Source organism: Mandrillus leucophaeus, unplaced genomic scaffold (genome assembly GCF_000951045.1).
Source record: "Mandrillus leucophaeus isolate KB7577 unplaced genomic scaffold, Mleu.le_1.0 Scaffold382, whole genome shotgun sequence".
In the NCBI taxonomy this organism is placed as follows: domain Eukaryota; kingdom Metazoa; phylum Chordata; class Mammalia; order Primates; family Cercopithecidae; genus Mandrillus; species Mandrillus leucophaeus.
The window spans coordinates 2,088,164-2,109,821 of NW_012104054.1; the positions used below are offsets into that span (position 1 = coordinate 2,088,164).

A 21,658-nucleotide genomic window follows, 5' to 3' on the forward strand; every position below is an offset into this window, starting at 1 on the left:
CCAAAGTAGACTGGGCGTGGTGGCTCATGCCTGTAATCCCAGCACTTTGGGAGGCCGAGACGGGCAGATCTCCTTAAGGCCAGGAGTTTGAGACCAGCCCGGCCAACACAGCAAAACTCCATCTCTACTAAAAATACAAAAATTAGCCAGGTATGGTGGTGCACGCCTAGTAGTCCCAGCTACTCCGGAGGGTGAGGCACAAGAATCACTTGATCCCAGGAAGTAAAGTGAGCCGAAGGTTACAGTGAGCTGAGATCACTGCATTGCACCCCAGCCTGGGTGACAGAGCGACACTCTGTCTCGAGAAGAAAAAAAAAAAAAAGTAAAGGACATTCTACAAAACAGCAACATCAAAATTGCCAATGTCATACAAAACAAAATAGTCTAAAGAATTCTTTTGGATTAAAGAGATAACCAAACATACTGTGTAAGCATAGATTAAATTAGTTAAAATTTAAAAGATAGCTATAGAAGTCATTATTGGGACAACTGAAGAAACTTGAATATCTAATATGAACTGCATATTAAATAATAGTACTATAACAATGATAAATGTCCCAAATGTGATCATTATGGTTACATGTTAGAGAAAGTCTATTTTCTTAGAAGAGGCATGTTTATGGAGTGCAGAGCCATGATGTCTGCACCATACTCTCAGATGGTTCAGGGGAAAAAATTATACACAGATACATATAAACACAGAGAAAGAAAAGCAAAATGTGGCAAAACATTAATAATAGTGAATCTAAGTTAAAGGTATATGAGTTCATTGTTATTATTCCTGCAATGTTTCTAAAGATTCAATATTTTTAATACAAAGTTAGAAAAAAGCAGCAATCATGCTAAAATAAAAGGGAAATGTTGTAGGTGATAAGCCCATTCTTTCAAAAGGCCTTCCCTTATATTAATAGGATCTTTAAGGAAACCCCTGTTGTCCTTTCCAAAACTAACACTTTTACTCCCTTATAGATAAAGAACAAAGATGACATTCCTCTAATTGTTCAACTGTCATTTAGGGAACCAAATACCAAGGCTAAGATTCTTAATTCTTTTTGGTTTAAGTAAGGTTATGAGTTACCAAGGAAGAGAAGTAAAAAAGGTTATCAGTTCAACATATTTGGGCCATGAGCTCAAAACAGTACACCCAAAGATCCCCCAAAAAATCAATTTAAATCTTTTTCTTTTTCTTTTCAGATGGTCTTATGCAATATTTTAGAACCTAAAGAGAATAAAGGATGGAAAATGAAAACCAATTATAAGGACTCTGTCAAATGTTTGCTTTCCAAAAACTTACACCACCTCAAACATTGTTTTCTCAGCAAACGTCCAGGTAAATAGAATTCTGCAATTATTCTACAACACTGTACCATCAACCAGCCTCACCCAGGACATGCAAGTAAGGGCAGGGACAAACACATTATTTTATCCTTGTGGGTTCACGGGTGTTTTTTGTTTTAATGGTAGAATTTACAGTCAGAAATACTTTTAAGTTTTACACTAAGTTAGCTCTCTAAACTTTCTCTATTTTCCACATGGAATTTGAGTCAATTACTATGCTTCTTCCTCTTTGCTAGACCACTAAGTAGACTGACAACATAACTCTATAGGGCAATTATAGTTACCAATCATTTACTATAGATTTCAAAACAATTATGACAGTGGAATTGGAATGTTCCCAACACAAAGATGATAAATGCTTCAGGCAATGGATACTCCAATTACCCTGATTTGATCATTACCTTTTATATGCTTGTATCAAAATATCATATCTACCTCAAAAATATGTAAAACTAGTATGTATCCATACTAATTTAAAAATCTAAAAACACAACTCTAACGGAGCATGGGGGCTCACATCTGTAATTCCAGCCCTTTGGGAGGCCAAGGCAGAAGGACTACTTGAGCCCAGGGGTTCAAGACCAGCCTGGGCAACATAGTGAAACCACATTTCTACAAAACATACAAAAATTAGCTGGGTGTGGTGGCACACACCTGTAGTCTGACACGGGAGGTGGCGCACACTCGGGAGGCTGAGGTGGGAGAATCGCTCAAACCCGGGATGTCAAGGCTGCAGTGAGCTACAATCATGCCACCGCACTCCAGCCTGGGTGACAAAGTGAGACTCTGTTGCAAAACAAACCAACCAACCCTCTAAAATAGGGTAACTGAGTAGTCTTCATACATAGGCAAAAAAGTACACAGAAATAAAATAATCTGCTCAGTCACTAATAAACAGCATGTCTGAAACCTGAACTCAGGAATAAAATGAAAAAATTTGTTTTGGTTTTGTTTGGAGGAGTTGTGAAATTTAATTTTGTTTTCATTTTGTACTGAACCATAGAAAATACTATTCTTAGCAGTACAGTAAACACTGTACATTGAGTAGTGCTCCCTCTGCTGGCCTTCCAAAGGTATGGCATGAATCCACTACACATGTACATAACCCGGTATGTTTTTTGTTTTTTTTTTTTTTTTTTTTTGAGACAGAGTCTTGCTCTGTCGCCCAGGCTGGAGTGCAGTGGCCGGATCTCGGCTCACTGCAAGCTCCGCCTCCCGGGTTTAGGCCATTCTCCTGCCTCAGCCTCCCGAGCAGCTGGGACTACAGGCGCCCGCCACCTCGCCCAGCTAGTTTTTTGTATTTTTTTAGTAGAGACGGGGTTTCACCGTGTTAGCCAGGATGGTCTCAATCTCCTGACCTCGTGATCCGCCCGTCTCGGCCTCCCAAAGTGCTGGGATTACAGGCTTGAGCCACCGCGCCCGGCCCATAACCCGGTATGACCAAAAGCTGACTTCAGGGTGGAAAACTGAAGGGTTTTATTTTAGGAACTCCTACAAACCACATACTTTATGGTAGCAACTTTTCTCCCATCCGGTAATGAGTGGACATAAACCATGAAATTTTTTAGGGTGCCCAGATGTACTTAACAAAAATACCTCCCTTTTATCCAAGAAAAAATTCTCTCTACCAAGGACTGTTTAAAAACAATATACTCCATTAAAAAGTAAAAAACATGTATACATTCTTTCAAACAATTGTACTTTTTTGTTGAGGCAAGGTCTCACTCTGTTGCCCAGGCTGTAGTGCAACTGTGATCACAGCTCACTGCAACCTCAAACTCCTGGGCTCCAGCCTTCCTCCCACCTCAGCCTCCCAAAATGCTGGGACTACAGTCATGAGCCACCACACTTGGCCAAAATGGTACTTTTTAACCATGTAGCTTTTATAATTTTTTATGTCTTAGTAATGTTATGAAATGTTGAAGAAAACACAAATTGTAATTCATATTGGTTCCATATTCCTTTCTGCACATTATTCTATGTATTTATCATCATGCTGAAAATATTTTATGCTTATATTTGAAATAGAAATTTGAACACAATACTGCAACAATTTCAACAACTATATAGCTTAAAAAATATAGTTTTCTGTGGCATTCCTGACTTCCTATGCTTATTAAGTAAACCCAGCAATGTTGCCATATTCATAGTTTTTTAATCAGTATGTTCAAATGATTTTAAAAACCGTTATTATGTTACTTTTTAAAGTTTCAGTTCATTAGATACAAAGACAAAACACCAGCCTGACTACTAGGCCTACCAGCCTGTTCTTGGATTATATATTTTCTTCACATAAAATAGATGGGGTCTTGCTATGTTGCCCAGGCTGGTCTCAAACTCCTGGGCTCAAGCGATCCTCCCATTTCATCCTCCCAAAGTGCTGGGATTACAAGCATGAGCCACCACCACACCTGGCCCTTGGATAACTTTTATCTGTTCTGTGAATAAGGGATTTTACTTACACAGCTACTGTGCAAACCCGCTATGTGGTTCTAAAGTAAAACAGATATGAGGGTAAAGAAAAAAATTCAAGGGTAAAAGGTCTTTAATTTGGACTTAGATAAGCACTAAGCTTCACTTGTAAAACACTAACGAAAAATACAAATCTATGTTTATTTTTTTATTCCCTACCTCTTCTGAATTGGGCCACGATGAGAGAGAGATAAGAAACACATACCCAATACCAGAAAGTCTCCTAAATGGGACAAGGACAGTGGAAAAGAACTCTTCAAATTATCCCCAAGAAAAAACAGCACGTACCTCTGGAAGAAAGCACTCTCTGCAGCAGTTAGGAGACCCTTCAGGTATCCACCTTTGAAATGGGTAATTCTGCTGCTGCAAGGGAGCTTCTTTGGTTTGAAGCAGAACCAGGGCTCCCCAGTGTAGAGGTCTGTAAAGTTACACAGGGGCAGATTCCCAGGAAGACACACGTTGCACTCAGTAGTTTCAGAAATTCTTCCCGAACGGAAGAGACTCTTGAAATAGACCCTGTCTGGTTTATCTTCCTGTAAGCGCTGAAGAACTCTGATCCCTTCACTGGGGTGGACCAGAAATATGGACACTTTAACTTTGCCCGGCCATAACAAAGTAAAGAAAACCTTGTAAAACCCATTCTGGTAGTCCACCACCCTGCCCACAGCCCCAGCCTGCAGCTTGGGGGAGTGAATTCTGGCCTGCAGGTAGTCTCCACCATACTTCTTGGGCTTTCTTTGAAAATCCTGTACATGAACCAGCACCTCCAGCTGGCTTCCCACCTGAAAGAAGGCAGCAGAGTTCAAGATGACAAAGTAGCTGGAAGAAGGGTCAGTGCTTTTCACAAAGGGAACTGGGGCCACATCAGGAACCTGTCGGTGCAAGGCAGCCAGCAAGGAGTCCTCCTCCATGCGCTCCTGGCTGGACAGGATCTGCTGATCATAGCCGCAGTAAGGATTTCGGCTAATTCCTGTCACCTGGGAGGAAATAAACTGTCCACTGCTGTCGATGAATGTGGCTGAAACAGTCTCATGGTCCAAGTACTAAAGAAGAAGACACAAACAACAGAAATTACCACTATAATAGGTCTCTGTATTTTCGGCATAAATTCAGAGGGCTCCCCACACTTCTGTGAGTTTTAGCTCCAGGAGCTCACACAGTGAGTTTGAGCTCCCGGATTCTCACAGTGAATATCAAAGAAAAAATTCTCTTGGGCTTCCAGGAAGGGAAAGGGAAAAGGACTCATTCTGAAGTATGTAGAGCACTGTGTTGTTCTGAGCAAAGCTGCCCCTCAAGAGAAACTACTTTATCAGAACCTAGCCTATTGGAGTTTTATCAGAGCCTAACCAACCTGAGACAAGGGAAACACCCAACTCCAGCCCACTTTAGCCACCCAGTCCAACCTAAGATGGTGAAACACCAAGAAAAAAGTAAAGGAAAGGAATGGAGAAAGATATACCATGCTAACACTAACCCAAAGAAACCAGTAGCAGCTATATTAATTTCAGAGCAGATTTCAAAGCAAGGAAAGTTATCAAAGATAAAGGGGGTCATTACATAATAATAAAAGAGTCAATTCTCCGAAAAAAATAAATAAATAACAACCCCTTAACATGTAAGTACCTAACCAATGAGTATCAAAACATGTGAAGCAAAAACTAATGGAGAAATAGATGAATCTACATTATAGTCTAAGACTTCAACACTCCTCTATCAGAAATACAGAGATCCAGTAGGCAGAAAATCGGTAAGGACATAGTTGAATTCAACAGCACCATCAATAAACTGGATATAGTTGACATCTGTAAACTACTTCACATCAAGCTCACATGGAACATTCACCAAAACGGACCACATTCTGGGCCATAAAATGCACCTTAAAAATTTTTTAAAAATAACAATCATACAATGTCTTCTCTTAAGCCATAATGAAATTAAACTAGAAATCAATAGAGAAAGATAGCTGGAAAAATCCCAAAATGGTATACAAATGAGTAACATACAAAATCTCATGAGAAATTTTTAAATATTTTAACTAGGTGAAGGTGAAAATATAATTTATTAAACACTATAGGATGAAGCAAGAGAAGTGCTTAGAGGGAAATTCATAGTACTATACATATTTTAGGAAAGAAAAATGACCTAAAATGAATAATTTAACCTTACATCTTAGCAAACTAGAAAAAGAAGAGCAAACAATATCCAAAATAAGCAGAATAAAAATAATAAGTATGATAGTAGAAATCAGTGAAGTTGAAAACAGGAAATTAATAAAGAAAAATCAATGAAACCCAAAGCTGGTTTTTTAAAAGATCGATAAAATTGATAAGCCTCTACCTAGGCTAAGAAAAAAAGAGGGAGGACACAAATTATTAATATCAGAAATGAAAAGGAGGCCATCACTACAGATCCCATGGACATTAAAGGAATAAAGGACTATTATGAACAATTCTGTGACCATAAATTGGATAACCCAGATGAAATGGACCAATTCCTTGAAGGACACAGTCCATAAAGAATCCACCTAATGATGCAAAAGTAATATTATAACTAGTGGAAATCAAATATAAAAGAATGAAGTAGGCCGGGTGCGGTGGCTCACATCTGTAATGCCAGCACTTTGGGAGGCTAAGGCAGGTGGATCACGAGTTCAGGAGCTCAAGACCAGCCTGGCCAACATGCTGAAACCCCACGTCTCTACTAAAAACAGAAAAATTAGCCGAGCATGATGGCGGGTGCCTGTAATCCCAGCTACTCAGAAGGCTGAGGCAGAGAACTGTTTGAACCTGGGAGGCGGAGGTTGCAGTGAACCAACATTGCACCACTGCACTCCAGGTTGGGTGATAGAGTGAGACTCCATCTCAAAAAAATAATAATAAATAAGTAACAATGAGTAGTGCTTTCTTCATCACTTAGAGTAGAAAGTTAAGATATATTATCTTAGGCTGTTGGGGAAATAAAAGGTCTAAATATATTATTTAATGTTATATATAGAAATAAAATTAATTTTACAAATTGTGGAAGGAGAATGAAGTAAGCAGAGGCCTTATCTTTCATTAACAGTAGTAGGTCGGGTGCAGTGGCTCATGCCTGTAATTCCAACACTTTGGGAGGCTGAGGCAGAAGAACTGCTTAAGGCCAGGAGTTCAAGACCAGCCCGGGCAACATAGCAAGACCCGATCTCTACAATAAATTTTTTTTAAAAGTTAGCCAAGCGTGGTGGCACATGCCTGTAGTCCTAAGCTACGTGAAAGGCTGAGCTGGGAGGATCACCGAAACCAGGAGCTCCAGGTAGTAGTGAGCTATAATCACACCACAGAACTCCAGTCTGAGCAACAGAGCAAGACCTTGTCTCTAACAAATACATAAATAAATATAAACTAAAACTAGGCTGGGCACAGTGGCTCACACCTGTAATCCCAGCACTTTGGGGCAGAGGTGGGCAGACCGGGATCGCTCGAGCTCAAGAGTTCGAGACTAGCCTGGGCAACATGGTGAAACCCCGTCTCTACTAAAAATAAAAAAATTAAGCTGGGTGTGGTGGTGCACATCTGTAATTTTAGCTATTCACGAGGCTGAAGCACAAGAATTGCTTGAACGCAGGAGGCAGAGGTTGCAGTGTGCTGAGATCGTGCCACTGCGCTCCAGCCTGGACAACAGAACAAGACCCTGTCTCAAAAACTTATATATGTGCATATATAAGTGTGTATATGTGTGTGTGTACATATATGTGTGTATACATATATGAGGATTGCTTGAGCCCAGGAGTTAGAGGTTACAGAGAACAATGACTGTGCCACTGCACTCTAGCCTGGACAACAGAGTGAGACCCTGTGCTTAAAAAAAAGAAAAAGAAAAAAAAAAACCAGCAGTAGCAGAAACACCCAGCATTTATTGTAAGCATTTATGTGCTGGATACTCTTATAAACAGTTTACATGAATCTTTAAATTCAATGTTCAAATTATCACATGTGGTAAGTCCTATTATTATGTCCATTTTATAGAAGAGGAAACTGAGGCAAAGAATAGCTTAATAATTTGCTCAAGGCCATGTAGGTCAGAAGCAGCAGAGGATTAGAAGCCAAGTTATCTGAATTGACACCTGTGTTCTTTTTTTTTCTTTTTTTTTCTTTTTTCTTTTTTTTTGAGATGGAGTCTGGCTCTGCCGCCCAGGCTGGAGTGCAGTGGCCAGATCTCAGCTCACTGCAAGCTCCGCCTCCCGGGTTTACACCATTCTCCTGCCTCAGCCTCCCGAATAGCCGGGACTACAGGCGCCCGCCACCGTGCCCGGCTAGTTTTTTGTATTTTTTAGTAGAGACGGGGTTTCACCATGTTAGCCAGGATGGTCTCGATCTCCTGACCTCTGATCCACCCGTCTCGGCCTCCCAAAGTGCTGGAATTACAGACGTGAGCCACCGCACCCGGCCGACACCTGTGTTCTTAACCACCATGCTACACTGCCTCATATGAGCAAGTCAGGAGATAACTCGTAAGGTTCACAAATCAAGATATAAGTATGTAATGTATAATTAGTGCTAACGACCCAAATAATTAAAAATAAGCAATTATATTCACTCAGCGTAAAGAATGGGGAGGGAATCCAATTGTGTACTTAATACCATTTCCCATTCTTGGAAATTTCCATGCATTCCATGAACTACTTTATTAGTAAACAGGATACAGGAACAAATGGGCAGGAAAAGAGTTATATACCTAACCTGAGGCATGTAACTAGCCTACCCAAGATGTAGAAAACTACGCGTTACGTTATGCAATTAGTTAAACTTCAGGGGAATAAACAACAACAAAGCAAAACCAAAAATTTCTCTCCTCAATAGCTATAGCGTTTCCTTGTTTCTAGCAAAACACTTAAACAAGGCCTCAGGCTCCCCACCTATGGCAAACCACTGCAAAATCCTACATGAGGTAAAAATAATCTCAAGATACAAGAATGTTTAATGCTCTTCTTAGATTCTGCATTTTTCCCCTCTGATTTTATACTAACACACACACATTTTCATTTTAAAGAATCCCATCTAGGAGCCTCCATTTTGAAGGGTACATGGTACATGGCAGTATTTGTTTATTTTAAAAATGGCATGGGGAAAACAAAACTGACTTTGAAAAATTCCCTTTATTACCTTACTGATTACCTTTCAGGAAATGTTCCAGCCGCCCTCTCCTTTTTAGTTGTTGTAAGTCTGTGACACACCATTAAGGACCAAATCATGCACCATGTGATTACAGCATAGCTCTTCTTCCTAACCTTTTCCTCTCTTCCTCACCCAACTGACTGACACATGCAACCCAATCCAGAAATCACCATACATTTGGTGGTAACTCCCCTAAACTTTACTTGCAAATGACAAAAATGCAAAAATGTCAATCTGCTTAACTTTCCTAAAGACAACGGCAACTTCACGCCTGCCATCTTTTTAGGTTCAGAGCTAACAGGAAACACCAAACAGATGGCTCACTCCTCGAGTCATCATAACCTATGGGCTGGAGTGAACATGGTGATTGCCTGTCCCACATCCATTTTACTCCTGGCCTACTGAACCACAGCAATGCTGTTTGCTGACCTGTCAGCTCAGGGGTGGGCCTAACTGATGAAGGGGTAATCCCAGGTAAACGGCTGGTTCAGGAATGGGCATGTGACCCAATTCTGGACTATGAGAACCAGAAGAGGTTGCTGGAGGCTTATGCTTGCATGCAGCCAAATCCAGGCACCACTAATCCCCCCTGCTAACAGCTATTTGAATTTTACTTACGAATTAAAAAACACAGTATTTTGAGATCGTTTCAAGAGAAAAACTGCTTCTTCAGGTGGACATGGACACGAAAGCAAAAACGCCATTACTCCGGCAGCCATCCTACAATCAACCATGAAGGAGGATGCCATAGATAAAAGGTAACACACAAAAGAAGGCACAGTTAAGAGGCTTACAGACAAACAGAGGCTGATTCCCAAAAGAACTATGCCCAACCTATCCACTAACTTCTATTCAAATAAGTAATATGTATTACCATTAGCTTGAAACAGGTGCCTTTACTTGAAGCCCAAAGTCCTAATACACAGGTGTTATAATACATATCTAAAATATCAATGAATAAGGCAAAAGAAGAAAAATGCAGAACTTTCTCAATGAGAGCTTATCAGAGAAATAAAAGGCTGCAATTCTCCCTCCAACCTTTTGTTAGACATTCCTACAAATACCCCCTTCTCATATTATGGGCTGTTTTTTGAGTTTTTCTGTTTGTTTGTTTGTTTTAGACGAGTCTCACTTTGTTGCCCAGGGTGAAGTGCAGTGTTGCAATCTCGGCTCAGTGCAAACTCTGACACCAGGATTCAAGTGATTCTCACGTCTCAGCCTCCTGAGTAGCTAGGATTATAGGCACCCGCTATTACACCCAGCTTTTTTGTATTTTTAGTAGAGATGGGGGTTTCACCATGTTGGCCAGGCTGGTCTCAAACTCCTGACCTCAGATGATCCACCCACCTGGGCCTCCCAGTGTGCTAGGAATCCAGGTATGAGCCATTGCGCCCATCTTATGTAATATTTTTAATTAAAATTGAGTCTGCTTTTTAGAAACTGATAAGATACTCCAATCACAAGAGTACAGTAAGTGTCAGAAGCATAGTATGGAAAGGGATTAGGGAGTGAGAGACTGCCAAATTTCAGAGCCAGAGCTTTTTCCCCATTTACTCCAAGCTTCTTTATCAATTATCATCACAGTAATAAGCAGCTTAAAATTCATGACAACAGTATCATGCTGGACAAGATCACCTCTTCAGACAGGTGAAAATGCTTATAGCTCCCTCCACTAAAAGATGCATCTGATTTTCAATATCACAACTGTTTATTCAATATTGATACCTCCCGTCTGCATTCGGTAGAAAAGAGTTGGTTCGTTCAAATAATTAGAGCTTTTAGCTGGCATTAAGTACGGAAGTTTCCAAGAACTGAAGTGGAACAAAAGAATAATTTTCTAACATTTCCTCCTGACTGTTATAACATTACTGATGTGGGACTGTGGCCTACCCTCTCAAGTCTCTCTGTCTCTCCCTTTGCCTTCCTCCTTCTCTACCCAAGACCTACACAGCTATCTTTTTTCTCTATTATAATATTTAGTGTGTTGAATATGATAAAATTAGCACACACATTCACAAAACCAATGCAGGTAAGTGCCATGCACACTTAAGGTCTTGAAATGTATTGTCCCTCTGCCATCCTACTCCATCTAGAAATGCATTATTTCAAACTCCATCTAGAAAACCATTATTTCAAACCTCTGTACACAAACCTCCTGGGCTCTACCCTCCTTCTACCTTCCATCTCCTTCACAGCCAGAAACTCCCTGAATGTCCTACTCTCTGGCAGCAAATGTATCTGCATTACCAACCATCATGATATATTTCCCTCTTAGGTCAGAGAAAGGAACATGGCTCCTCCTATAAAATTAATAAAATAAGAATACTCACAATATACTCATGTTCCTTGTCCTACAAAAGGTTATGTGCTCCACCTGTGCTCTAGATCTCATCCTCTCCTCCCCCTTTTCCGCTTCTCTATAATCTCTTTCCCCACAAATTCAAGTCCCTCAAACTTCCACTTCCGGCCAAGATAGAGAAACAGTAACGCACTTTAGCCTCCCACATGAAACAACAGAAAACAAAAGCCAAAATATATGAAACAATGCTTTTCCAGACACTAGGCATCAGACAATAAAACACAGTGATGCCTAATAGGCAGTAAACAAACGAAGTGAGCCCTAGGACTGTCCTTTGCTTAGCGTCTTGAGAGAGTTTCCAGGTTGCAGCACAGGAAGAGGAGCCCAGGTAGAGCATGGCAAACCACCCAAGGCAAGGAGATGAGGCTGAGAGTCTTAAAGACCATGGTGATTGTAAGCAAGGAGATGAGGCTGAGAGTCTTAAAGACCATGGTGATTGTAATTCACAGGAAAGCAGAACAACTGTGAAGAAAAATAACTCAGGAGATCTACAGAGAGTCCCACTCCAGTATTCAACAGAGCAATTATGAGCATATGTGTATAATGAAACTATTGGAGGCTGGGGAAAGAACTACCTGAAAGCAAAAATTAAAAAAATAAAAAAATAAAAAAACAGTAACCTGAGTTTATACAGGAATAGTACTTCCTACCAGCCAGACTGGAAAAGCACAGATTAAAAAAAAAAACAAAAACAAAAACAAAAAAACATACACACACAAAAACACCTTGTCAATCAACACCAAAAAAAAGGCAGAATAAAAGGAAGAAGGGAATAAAGAAGAGGTGGGACAAATATAAAACAAACAGCAAAATGGTAGATGTAACCAAAATGCTTTCAAAAAATATATTAAAGGTAAACAGGCTAAGCACCCCAACTAAAAGGCAGAGATTATCAGACTGTATTAAAAAACAAGATCCAATTACACACTAGCTAGAAGAAACTTGCTTTAAATATAAAAACACCACAGACAACATCAGTATGAATGGGCAAAAGCTGGAAGCATTCCCCGTGAAAACCAGCACAAGAAAAGGATGTCACCTCTCACCGCTTATATCCAACATTGGAAATCCTAGCCAAAGGATCAGGCAAGAGAAAGAAAGAAAGGGCATCCAAGTAAGAGAGGAAATCAAACTATCTCTCTTTGCAGACAATAAGATTCTATATCTAGAAAAACCCATAATCTCAGCCCAAAAGCTTGTCCAATTAACAACTTCAGCAAAGTTTCAGAATACAAAAACAATGTACAAAAATCACTAGCATTCCTATACATCAACAACAGCCAAACTGAGAGCCAAATCAGAAAGGCAATCCCATTCACAGTTGTCACAAAAAGAAGAAAATACTCATGAATACAGCTAACAAAGGAGGTGAAAGAGCTCTAAAATGAGGATTACAAAACACTATTCAAAGAAATCAGAGAAGACACAAACAAATGGAAGAACATTCCATGCTCATGAATAAGAAGAATCAATATAATTAAAATGGCTATACTGCCCAAAGCAATTTACAGATTCAATGCTATTCCTATTAAACTACCTACAACATTCTTCATAAAACCAGAAAAAACTATTTTAAAATTCATATGGAACCAAAAAGAGTCCGAATAGCCAAGGCAATCCTAAGCAAAAAGCACAAAGCTGGAGTCATCATGTTACCTGACTTCAAACTACACTACAAGGCTACAGTAACCAAAACAGCACAGTACTGGTACAAAAACAGGCACAGAGACCAACAAAACAGAATAGAGAATCCAGAAACAAGGCCACACATTTACGACCAATCTGATCTTCAACAAAGCTGACAAAAACAAGCAATGAGGAAGACTCCCTATTCAATAAACGGTGCTGGAATAACTGGCTAGCCATATGCAAAAAATTGAAACTGGACCCATTCCTTACACCATATACAAAAATCAACTCAAGATGGAGTAAAGATTTAAATGTAAAATCCAAAACTGTCAAAACCCTAGAAGACAACCTAGGCAATACCATCCCAAACACAGGAATGGGCAAAGATTTCATGACAAAAACACCAAAAGCAATTCCAACAAAAGCAGAAATTGACAACTGGGCTCTAATTAAACTTAAGAGCTTCTGCACAGCAAAAGAAACTACCAACAGAGTAAACAGACAACCTGCAGAACACGAGAAAATAGTTGCAAACCATGCATCTGACAAAGGTCTAATACCCAGCATCTATAAGGAACTTAAACAAATTTACAAGAGAGAAACAACCCCATTAAAAAGTGGGCAAAGGACATGAACAGAAATTTCTTAAAAGAAAACACACATGTGGCCAAAGAGCATATAAAAAAAAAGCTCAGTATCACTGATCATTAGAGAAATGCAAATCAAAACCACAGTGAGATCTTACACCAGTCAGAATAGCTATTATTAAAAATTTTTTTTAAAAAAACAGATGCTGGCAAGGCTGAAGAGGAAAGGGAACAGTGTTGGTATGAGTTGAAAATTAGTTCAATGATTGTGGAAAGCATTATGGCAATTCCTCAAAGGCCTAAAAGCAGAACTACCATTCCACCCAGCAATCTTATCACTGGTTATATACCCAGAGGAACAGAAATCATTCTACCATACAGACACATGCATGCAAATGTTCATTGCAGCACTATTCCCAATGGCAAAGACATGGAATCAACCTAAATGCCCATCAATAACAGATTGGATAAGGCCGGGCGCGGTGGCTCATGCCTGTAATCTCAGCCAACATAGTGAAACCTCGTCTCTACTAAAAACACAAAAATTAGCCGGGCATGGTGGCGGGCGCCTGTAATCCCAGTTACTCATGCCTGGGCAGTAACTGCTGAGGCTGAGCAGCAAGTGATGCTGCTGAGGCAGCAGAATCGGGAGGCGGAGGATGCAGTGAGCAGAGATCACGCCATTGCACTCCAGCCCAGGTGACAGTGCAAGATTCTGACTCAAAAATAAATAAATAACAGAGTGGATAAAGAAAATCTTATGTTCCATAAGAAATATAAGAAAATGTAAGAAAGTCTTATATTACATATACAGCATGGAATACTATGCAGTCATAAGAACGAACAAGATCATGTCTTCTGTGGGAACATGGATGCAGCTGGAGGTTATTATCCTTAGCAAACTAACACAGGAACAGAAACCCAAATACAGCATGTATTCGCTTCTAAGTGGGAACTAAATGATAAGAACTTATGAACACAAAGAAGGAAACAACACACACTGGGGTTTACTTGAGTGGGGAGAGTGGGAGGAGGCAGAGGAGCAGAGAGGGTACTGGGCTTAATAACTGCGTGATGAAATAATATGTACACAAACCCCCATGACATATGCTTTCCTATGTAACAAACCTTCACAGGTATCCCCAAACCTAAAATAAAAGTTTAAAAAGAAATATAATTCAATAAATAAATAAATAGATATAAAAACACAAATAGGTTTAAAAAATAACAACTGGCTGGGTGTGGTGGTGACTCACACCTGTAATCTCAGCACTTTGGAAGGCCAAGGCAGCCGGATCACTTGAGCCCAGGAGTTCAAGACCAACCTGGGCAACATGGCGAAACCCTGTATCTAAAAGAAAATACAAAAAATTAGCCAGACGTGGTGACGCACACCCATTGTCCCAGCTACTCAGGGGGCTGAGAGGCAAGAACTGCTTGAGCCCAGGAGACAGAGGTTGTGGTGAGCTATGGTCGTGCCACTGCACTCCAGCCTCGGCAACAGGGCATGACCCTGTCTCAAAAAAAAATAAAAAATAATAAAATTATGGGAAAAGATGTACTTGCTAACAGTAAACAAAGAAAAGCTAGAGTGATTATATAATACCATATAGAGTACCTTTCAGAGCAAAGAATTTTACCAAGGATGAAGAAGGCCAACTCATGATGATAAAGCAACTAAATTCATCAAGAGGACACAATTCTAAACATTTATGTACCTAAGAACAGAACTTCACAACACATGAAGTGAAAACTGACAGAAATGCAAGGTGAAATAGACAAATTCACAATTATAATGAAAGATTTCAATAGTCTCCTTTCAATAACTGATAGAGCATGTAGACAGAAAATAGTAAGGATATACAGAGGATGACCAACACCATGAACCATGTTGATCTAACTGACATGTAAAGAATACTCCACGCAATAAAAGCAGAATAAATGCATTCCTTTCCAGTACACATAGAATATATACCAAAATGGACCACATTCTGTGCCATAAACAAATCTCAATAATGTTTTAAAAGAATTCAAGTCATACAAAGTATGTTCTCAGGGGAATTAAATTAGGACTCAATAACAGAAAGGTATTTGCAAAATATCCAAATATTTGAAAGTTAAATAACACTTCTAAATAATACACAGGGCTGGATGCAGTGGCTCACACCTGTAATCTCAGCACTTTGGGAGGCTTAGGCAGGAGGATCACTTGAGCCCAAAAGTTTGAGAAAAGCCTGGACAACATAGTGAGACCCTATCTCTGCAAAAATATAAAAAATTAGCTGGGCATGGTGGCAGACACCTGTAGTCCGAGTTACTTGGGAGGGGGAGGTGGGAGGATCACTTGAGCCCAAAGGTTGTGGCTGCAGTGAGCCATGAGCATGCCATTGCACTCCAGCCTAGGCGACAGAGTGAAAACCTGTCATAAAAAAAAACCTAAATAACACATGGGTTAAAGAAAAGAAAAAGAGAAATTAGAATGTAGTTCAGCTGCATGAAAATGAAAATGAGAACAATATCTACATGTGTGGTATACCAGAGCAGTATATAGAAATAAATTTTTTATTATTTTTGTTTTTATTTTTTTAGAGACAGAGTCTCACTTTGTTGCCCAAGCTGAAGTGCAGTGACATGATCACAGCTCATATTGCGTGGAGTATTCTTTAAATGTCAGTTAGATCAACATGGTTCATGGTGTTGGTCATCTTCTGTATATCCTTACTATTTTCTGTCACCATAACATTAAACTCTTGGGCTCAAGGGATTCTTTCGTCTCAGCTTCCCAAGTAGCTAGGACTACAGGTGCACACCATTACACTCAGCTAATTTTTCAAAAATTTTTGTAAAGATAGGGTCTCACTATATTGCCCAGGCTGGTCTCAAACTTCTGGCCTCAAGTAATCCTCCTGTCTCAGCCTCCCAAAGTGCTGGGATTACAGGCCTAAGCCACCACACCCAGTCTTGTAGAAGAAAATTTATAGAATTAAACATTTAATTAGAAAAGAAAAATCTTAAAACAATGACTTTAGCTACCACTTTAAGAAACTAGGAAGAGATAATTAAATCCAAAGTAAACAGAAAACTGGAAATAATAAAGATCAGAATGGAAACTGACCAAACAAAAAAACAGAAAAAATACAGAAAATGAAATCCAAAGCTGGTTCTTCAAAAAAATCAACAAAACACAAACCTCTGGTCAGAGTGATCAGGAGTAATAAGATAAACACAATTCTACAGATACTAAAAGGATAAAAGGGGTTTGGGAGATCTATTTCAAGACAATGTAAATAAGACTTAATGCTACTGAGACCAGGCATGGTGGCTCACGCCTGTAATCCCAGCACTTTGGGAGGCTGAGGTGGGTGGATCACCTGAGGTCAGGAGTTCAAGACCAGCCTGGCCAACATGGCAAAACCCCATCTTTACTAAAAATACAAAAATTAGCTGGGCACGGTGTCAGACGCCTGTAATCCCAGCTACTCGGGAGACTGAAGCAAGATACTCACTTGAATCTGCAAGGAGGAGGTTGCAGTGAGCCGAGATCGCGCCACTGCACTCCAACCCAGGCAAAAGGTCAAGACTCCATCTCAAAAAAAAAAACTTAATGCTACTGAGCTGTACACCTAAAAATAACTAAGATTAGCAAATTTTATGTTTTTATCACAATTTTTTTAAAGGATAACAAAGTAGATCAAAGACCTAAACATAAGAGCTAAAACTATAAAACTCTTAGAAGAAAACACAGAGGAAAGGTCTCACAACATTGAATTTGGCAATGATTTCTTGGATATGACACCAAATACACAGGCAACAGAAGTCAAAATAGATAAACTGGACTACATCCAAAGTAAAACTTTTTGTGTATCAGAGGACAAAATCAGAGTGAAAAAGCAACCTACGGAATGGGAGAAAATATTTGCAAATCATATGTCTGACATGGAGTGAATATCCAGAATATATTAAAAACTCCTACAACTCAACAACAACAACAAAAAAAACAACTCCATTAAACAATGAGTACAGGAATTGGATATTTCTCCAAAAGCACATGATAGAAAGATGCTCAACATCATTAATAATTATGGCAATGCAAATTAAAACTACTGTTATACATTACCTCACACCCACAAAGAAGGCTACCATCAAAAACAAAACAAAATAACAAGTACTGGCGAGGATGCAAAGAAATTGGAACCCTTGTGTACTATTGATGTGGAAAAAAATGATGCAGCTATTATGGAAAACAATATGGTGGTTCCTCAAAAAATTAAAATTGCCATATGATCCACTAATTCCATTTGTAGGTACATATTCCAAAGAATGAAAAGCAGAGTCTTGAAGAAATACTTGTTATCCACTATAGCCAAAAGGTAGAAACAACCCAAATGTCAGATGAATGGATAAAATGTGGTATGTATGTACATGCTGTAGCATGTTATCAGAATTTCCTTCCTTTTTAAGGTTGAATAATATTCCTCCATCTATGTGTAGACAGAGAAGTATTACTCAGCCTTAAAAAGAAAAGAAATTTTGATAACATGCTACATGAGTGAACCTTAGGCACATTATGCTAACAGAAAGAAGTCAACCACAAAAAGACAAATACCAGGCCAGGCTTGATGGCTCACACCTGTGATTCTAGCACTTTGGAAGGCCAAAGTGGGAGGATCGCTTGAGGTCAGGAGTTCAAGACCAGCCTGGTCAAACGGCATAACCCCATCTCTACTAAAAATACAAAAATTAGCTAACCGTGGTGGCACACTCCTGTAATCCCAGCTACCCGGAAGGCTGAGGCATGAGAATCACTGGAACCCAGGAGGCAGAGGTTGCAGTGAGCCAAGATCATGCCATTGCACTCCAGCCTGGGCAACAGAGTGAGACTCTGTCTCAAACAAAAAAAAAAAAAAAAAAAAGGACAAATATCATATGATTCCACTTGTATAAGGTACTTAGAGTTGTCAAGTTCACAGAGACACAAAGTAGAACTGAGTGAATGCCAGGGGAAGCGGGTAGGCAAGAATGGGTAATCATTGTTTTTTGTTTTTTGTTTTTTTTTTTTTTTTTGAGATGATCTCCCTCTATAGCCCAAGCTGGGGGGCAGTGGCATGATCTCGGCTCACAGCAACCTCTGCCTCCCAGGTCCAAGTGATTATCATGCTTCAGCCTCCGGAATAGCTGGGATTACAGGCGTGCACTGCCACGCTCAGCTAATTTTTGTATTTTTAGTAGAGACGGGGTTTCACCACGTTGACCAGGTTGGTCTCGAACTCCTGACCTCAAGGGATCCTCCCACCTCCGCCTCCCAAAGTACTGGGATTACAGGCGTGAGCCACTGCGCCTGACCTAGGTAATCACTGTTTAATGGGTAAAGAGCTGCAGTTTGAGAAGATGAAAAAGTTCTAGACATAGATGGTGGTGGTGGTTGCACAACAATGTGAATGTACTTAATGTTACTCAATTGCACACTTAAAAATGGTTAAAATGACAAATTCTATGTTATGTTTATTTACCACAAAAAAATACTTTAAAAAAAGAGGAGTTTCTAAAATATCTAGACACATCATCAACAGCTTCCAGGTAAAGGAACTATCGGTGTAGGATTGGTAGTGTCTTATATAGTAAAACATGCAAGAACAGTTTAAGCAAAGAAAAAGAAGAAGAAATACCTAGCTTTTATGTTAAGCCTATTTCTAGTAGGAAATCTTTAACAGACTCTTTGACAGAATTACTTCACATTCTCCAAAGTACCTAACAAATTTTACTCATAGCGCACAGAAAAAGATCTGCAGGACTTCAGTGTGCCCATTTCACAGTGAGATTAGGTGTTCTGCTAAAAACCACAAAGTTGATTCCAGCAGGAGAAATTTTTTTAAAAGCCTATGGCTTGACTTTTAGAGCACCTTATGCTAATAAAACCCCGTAAGAAAAGAAATGCCATAATTAAGTTGGATATGTAATCTGAGAAGTACCACAAGCCAACAAAACAAAAGGACAGCATCCTTTATACAGAAACTCCTCCATAAATTTTGGTTATATAAGTTCACATCGGGGCTGGGGCCAGGGAAGAAGGAACACTACTAAGTACCTTCTTAGTAACAGGCCCTTGTGAGGGGTTCAGTTAAGACATGGTCCCCGCCCCTCAGTACCATCTAGTAATCTCCAAAACAGACTCGTCTACTCCCTCCCTTGAAATACTCCTTCAGCTTTTTCCCATGGGTCGACTAGAAGTTCCCCTCCTTGAAGAGGTTTTTTCTTTATCACTCTAAAGCTATCCTAGAATAGCTCCCTTTCCTTATTGCACTTTTCACCATCTCCAGTTATCATTACTATTATTATGTGATTATGATTACTACTATTCTTCCATGCACACTTATAATGTGAGCTCTAGAATGAAAGGCCATAAGTGAAGAAACGTCTTCACTGTACCCTCGGTGACTAGCACAGTATATAACCATTGTGAGCACGCAAATACTTACCAAATAAATGAAAACAAGAACTGTGACTACGATAAGCTTCCGATAACCAACTTTTCCCAGGCTAGCTAGCCCCAAATCCCCAGATTCGGCTCCCTTTAGATATGAGGGATTATACTGGGTACTCACCTCTACCTGAGTAACATTGATGACCAGCACCACCACCATCAACACTGCAAGCAGACAGCAGAAAAGCCGTAGTTTGAAGAAATTGGTCCACATTGTCTGGCTGTGTCTTGTTCACCCATGGCCAACACCATGCTACCTTCACTCTTTAAAATTCCATGTCTTTGTTTTTCTGAGCTGCAGATGAGCTTTCAAGTTCATTTGCTTCTATCCTGCTAGTACCCTTAAGAGCTCTTATGTAGAGGAGAGACTGCAGTTGATTCAAGAAGCACATTTTTCTTCAAAGAGGAGAGATGAGAGAACATCACCAATGGCAATGGCCTAGGGTGGGGTGAGAGGAAAAACATCACACTTCCTCTTCCTTAACCTTATCTAAGGCCCAAAGTCACAAGCAGAAAGCAAAGAGACAGAGCACAGTAACGTCTTTTCATTTCCAGACAATCTCAAAGTTTCCTTTTCCAGTGTCAGGCTTCTGTGTAAATACATTATTTCCCCTATTGCCTATTTAGGTTTTAACTTTTAAGATAGCAAGGAAGTATGCCTTCAAACTCAGAAATTGTGAAATAAAAGTAACTGTTAAATTTCTACAGAGACCAGTCAATAAAATCACTTCCCTTCCCCTTCCCTTTAAATTATGTAACACTGCTACATTACCCACACTTAAAGAACATGAAGAGGAAACTGTTTTCATGAAGAGCTCTGGGATACTGTGCAAAGCATCCTGACATTCTCTGGAAAACAGTAAGTGCCACCCCTCTCATACAGACGTATGGTAGGAGACGCGACACGCTCTTTAGGTTTCCAGCTCTCCCCACCGCATATGTGGTCCTGATGCTCCCTCAGCTAAGTAGTAAGGCACAGGAGGACACGCACCTGCCTGGAAGATGTGGGAGAGGGAAGTCAAGCTTGAAAAATGGGTAACAGGATCCCAAAATCCTTCATCACACCTGCTAGAGGCAGGGGACTTCAGAGTCAGTCGTGCCTAACTGTTCTCCCACGTAACAAATTCAAATGCTCTTTCCACTTGCCATTTCGATACAGGTAAACAGAAAATGTCCTAGTATTCTATCCCCAGGGAGACGTTCCATGAAGGGCAGGACACAGAAATAAAGGCAGAAAGGGTACAAAATCATGGTGCAGAGTATCTTAGAACAGCTCAGCTGCATCAACTCTCCCCTCCACTTTGTGTTGGACCTGGCAAGCCCCCATTCTCTCACTCCTCTGCCTCACCAGTCTGAACCAGTCCCAACCACAATGACAATGCCCATCAGCTTCACAAAGGAGACAAGGGTGAGCCATTCCAACAAGCTCTCCATCCTCAGAGTTCCCATAGTACTTAATATTTTCACTTCTCAGCTGATCTCTATTTGTATTTTTTTCTCCCTCACACTCCATTTGTATTTCTTATCTCTCAAACTAGACTACACCAATTATGACTATATTTTTTTTAAAAAACCATATATCAGAGAAAAGCAACTTAATGATACTGCATCATACTTTTCTGATTTGCTCAAGGTACTT

General features: G+C 39.9%; 1 protein-coding gene and 1 long non-coding RNA gene across 2 annotated transcripts in view; both read right to left on the reverse strand.

The window, feature by feature from the left end:
- The window catches only part of NXPE3 (neurexophilin and PC-esterase domain family, member 3), a 38,047-nt gene extending 17,568 nt beyond the window's left edge, over window positions 1–20,479 (reverse strand). The window contains exons 1-2 of the mRNA XM_011990773.1: window positions 20,141–20,479; window positions 4,099–4,853 (exon numbers count right to left, since the gene is read on the reverse strand). Of these exons, the coding sequence (XP_011846163.1) occupies window positions 4,099–4,853; window positions 20,141–20,233 (848 nt within the window). The 5' untranslated portion in view covers window positions 20,234–20,479. The remainder of the gene's footprint in view (window positions 1–4,098; window positions 4,854–20,140) is intronic.
- LOC105547258 lies at window positions 1,188–3,303 on the reverse strand. The gene is made up of 2 exons (XR_001007199.1): window positions 2,777–3,303; window positions 1,188–2,451 (listed from the first exon to the last, which is right to left on the reverse strand). It is a non-coding gene; the product is annotated as an uncharacterized LOC105547258 (long non-coding RNA).
- Window positions 20,480–21,658: the final 1,179 nt, after the last annotated feature.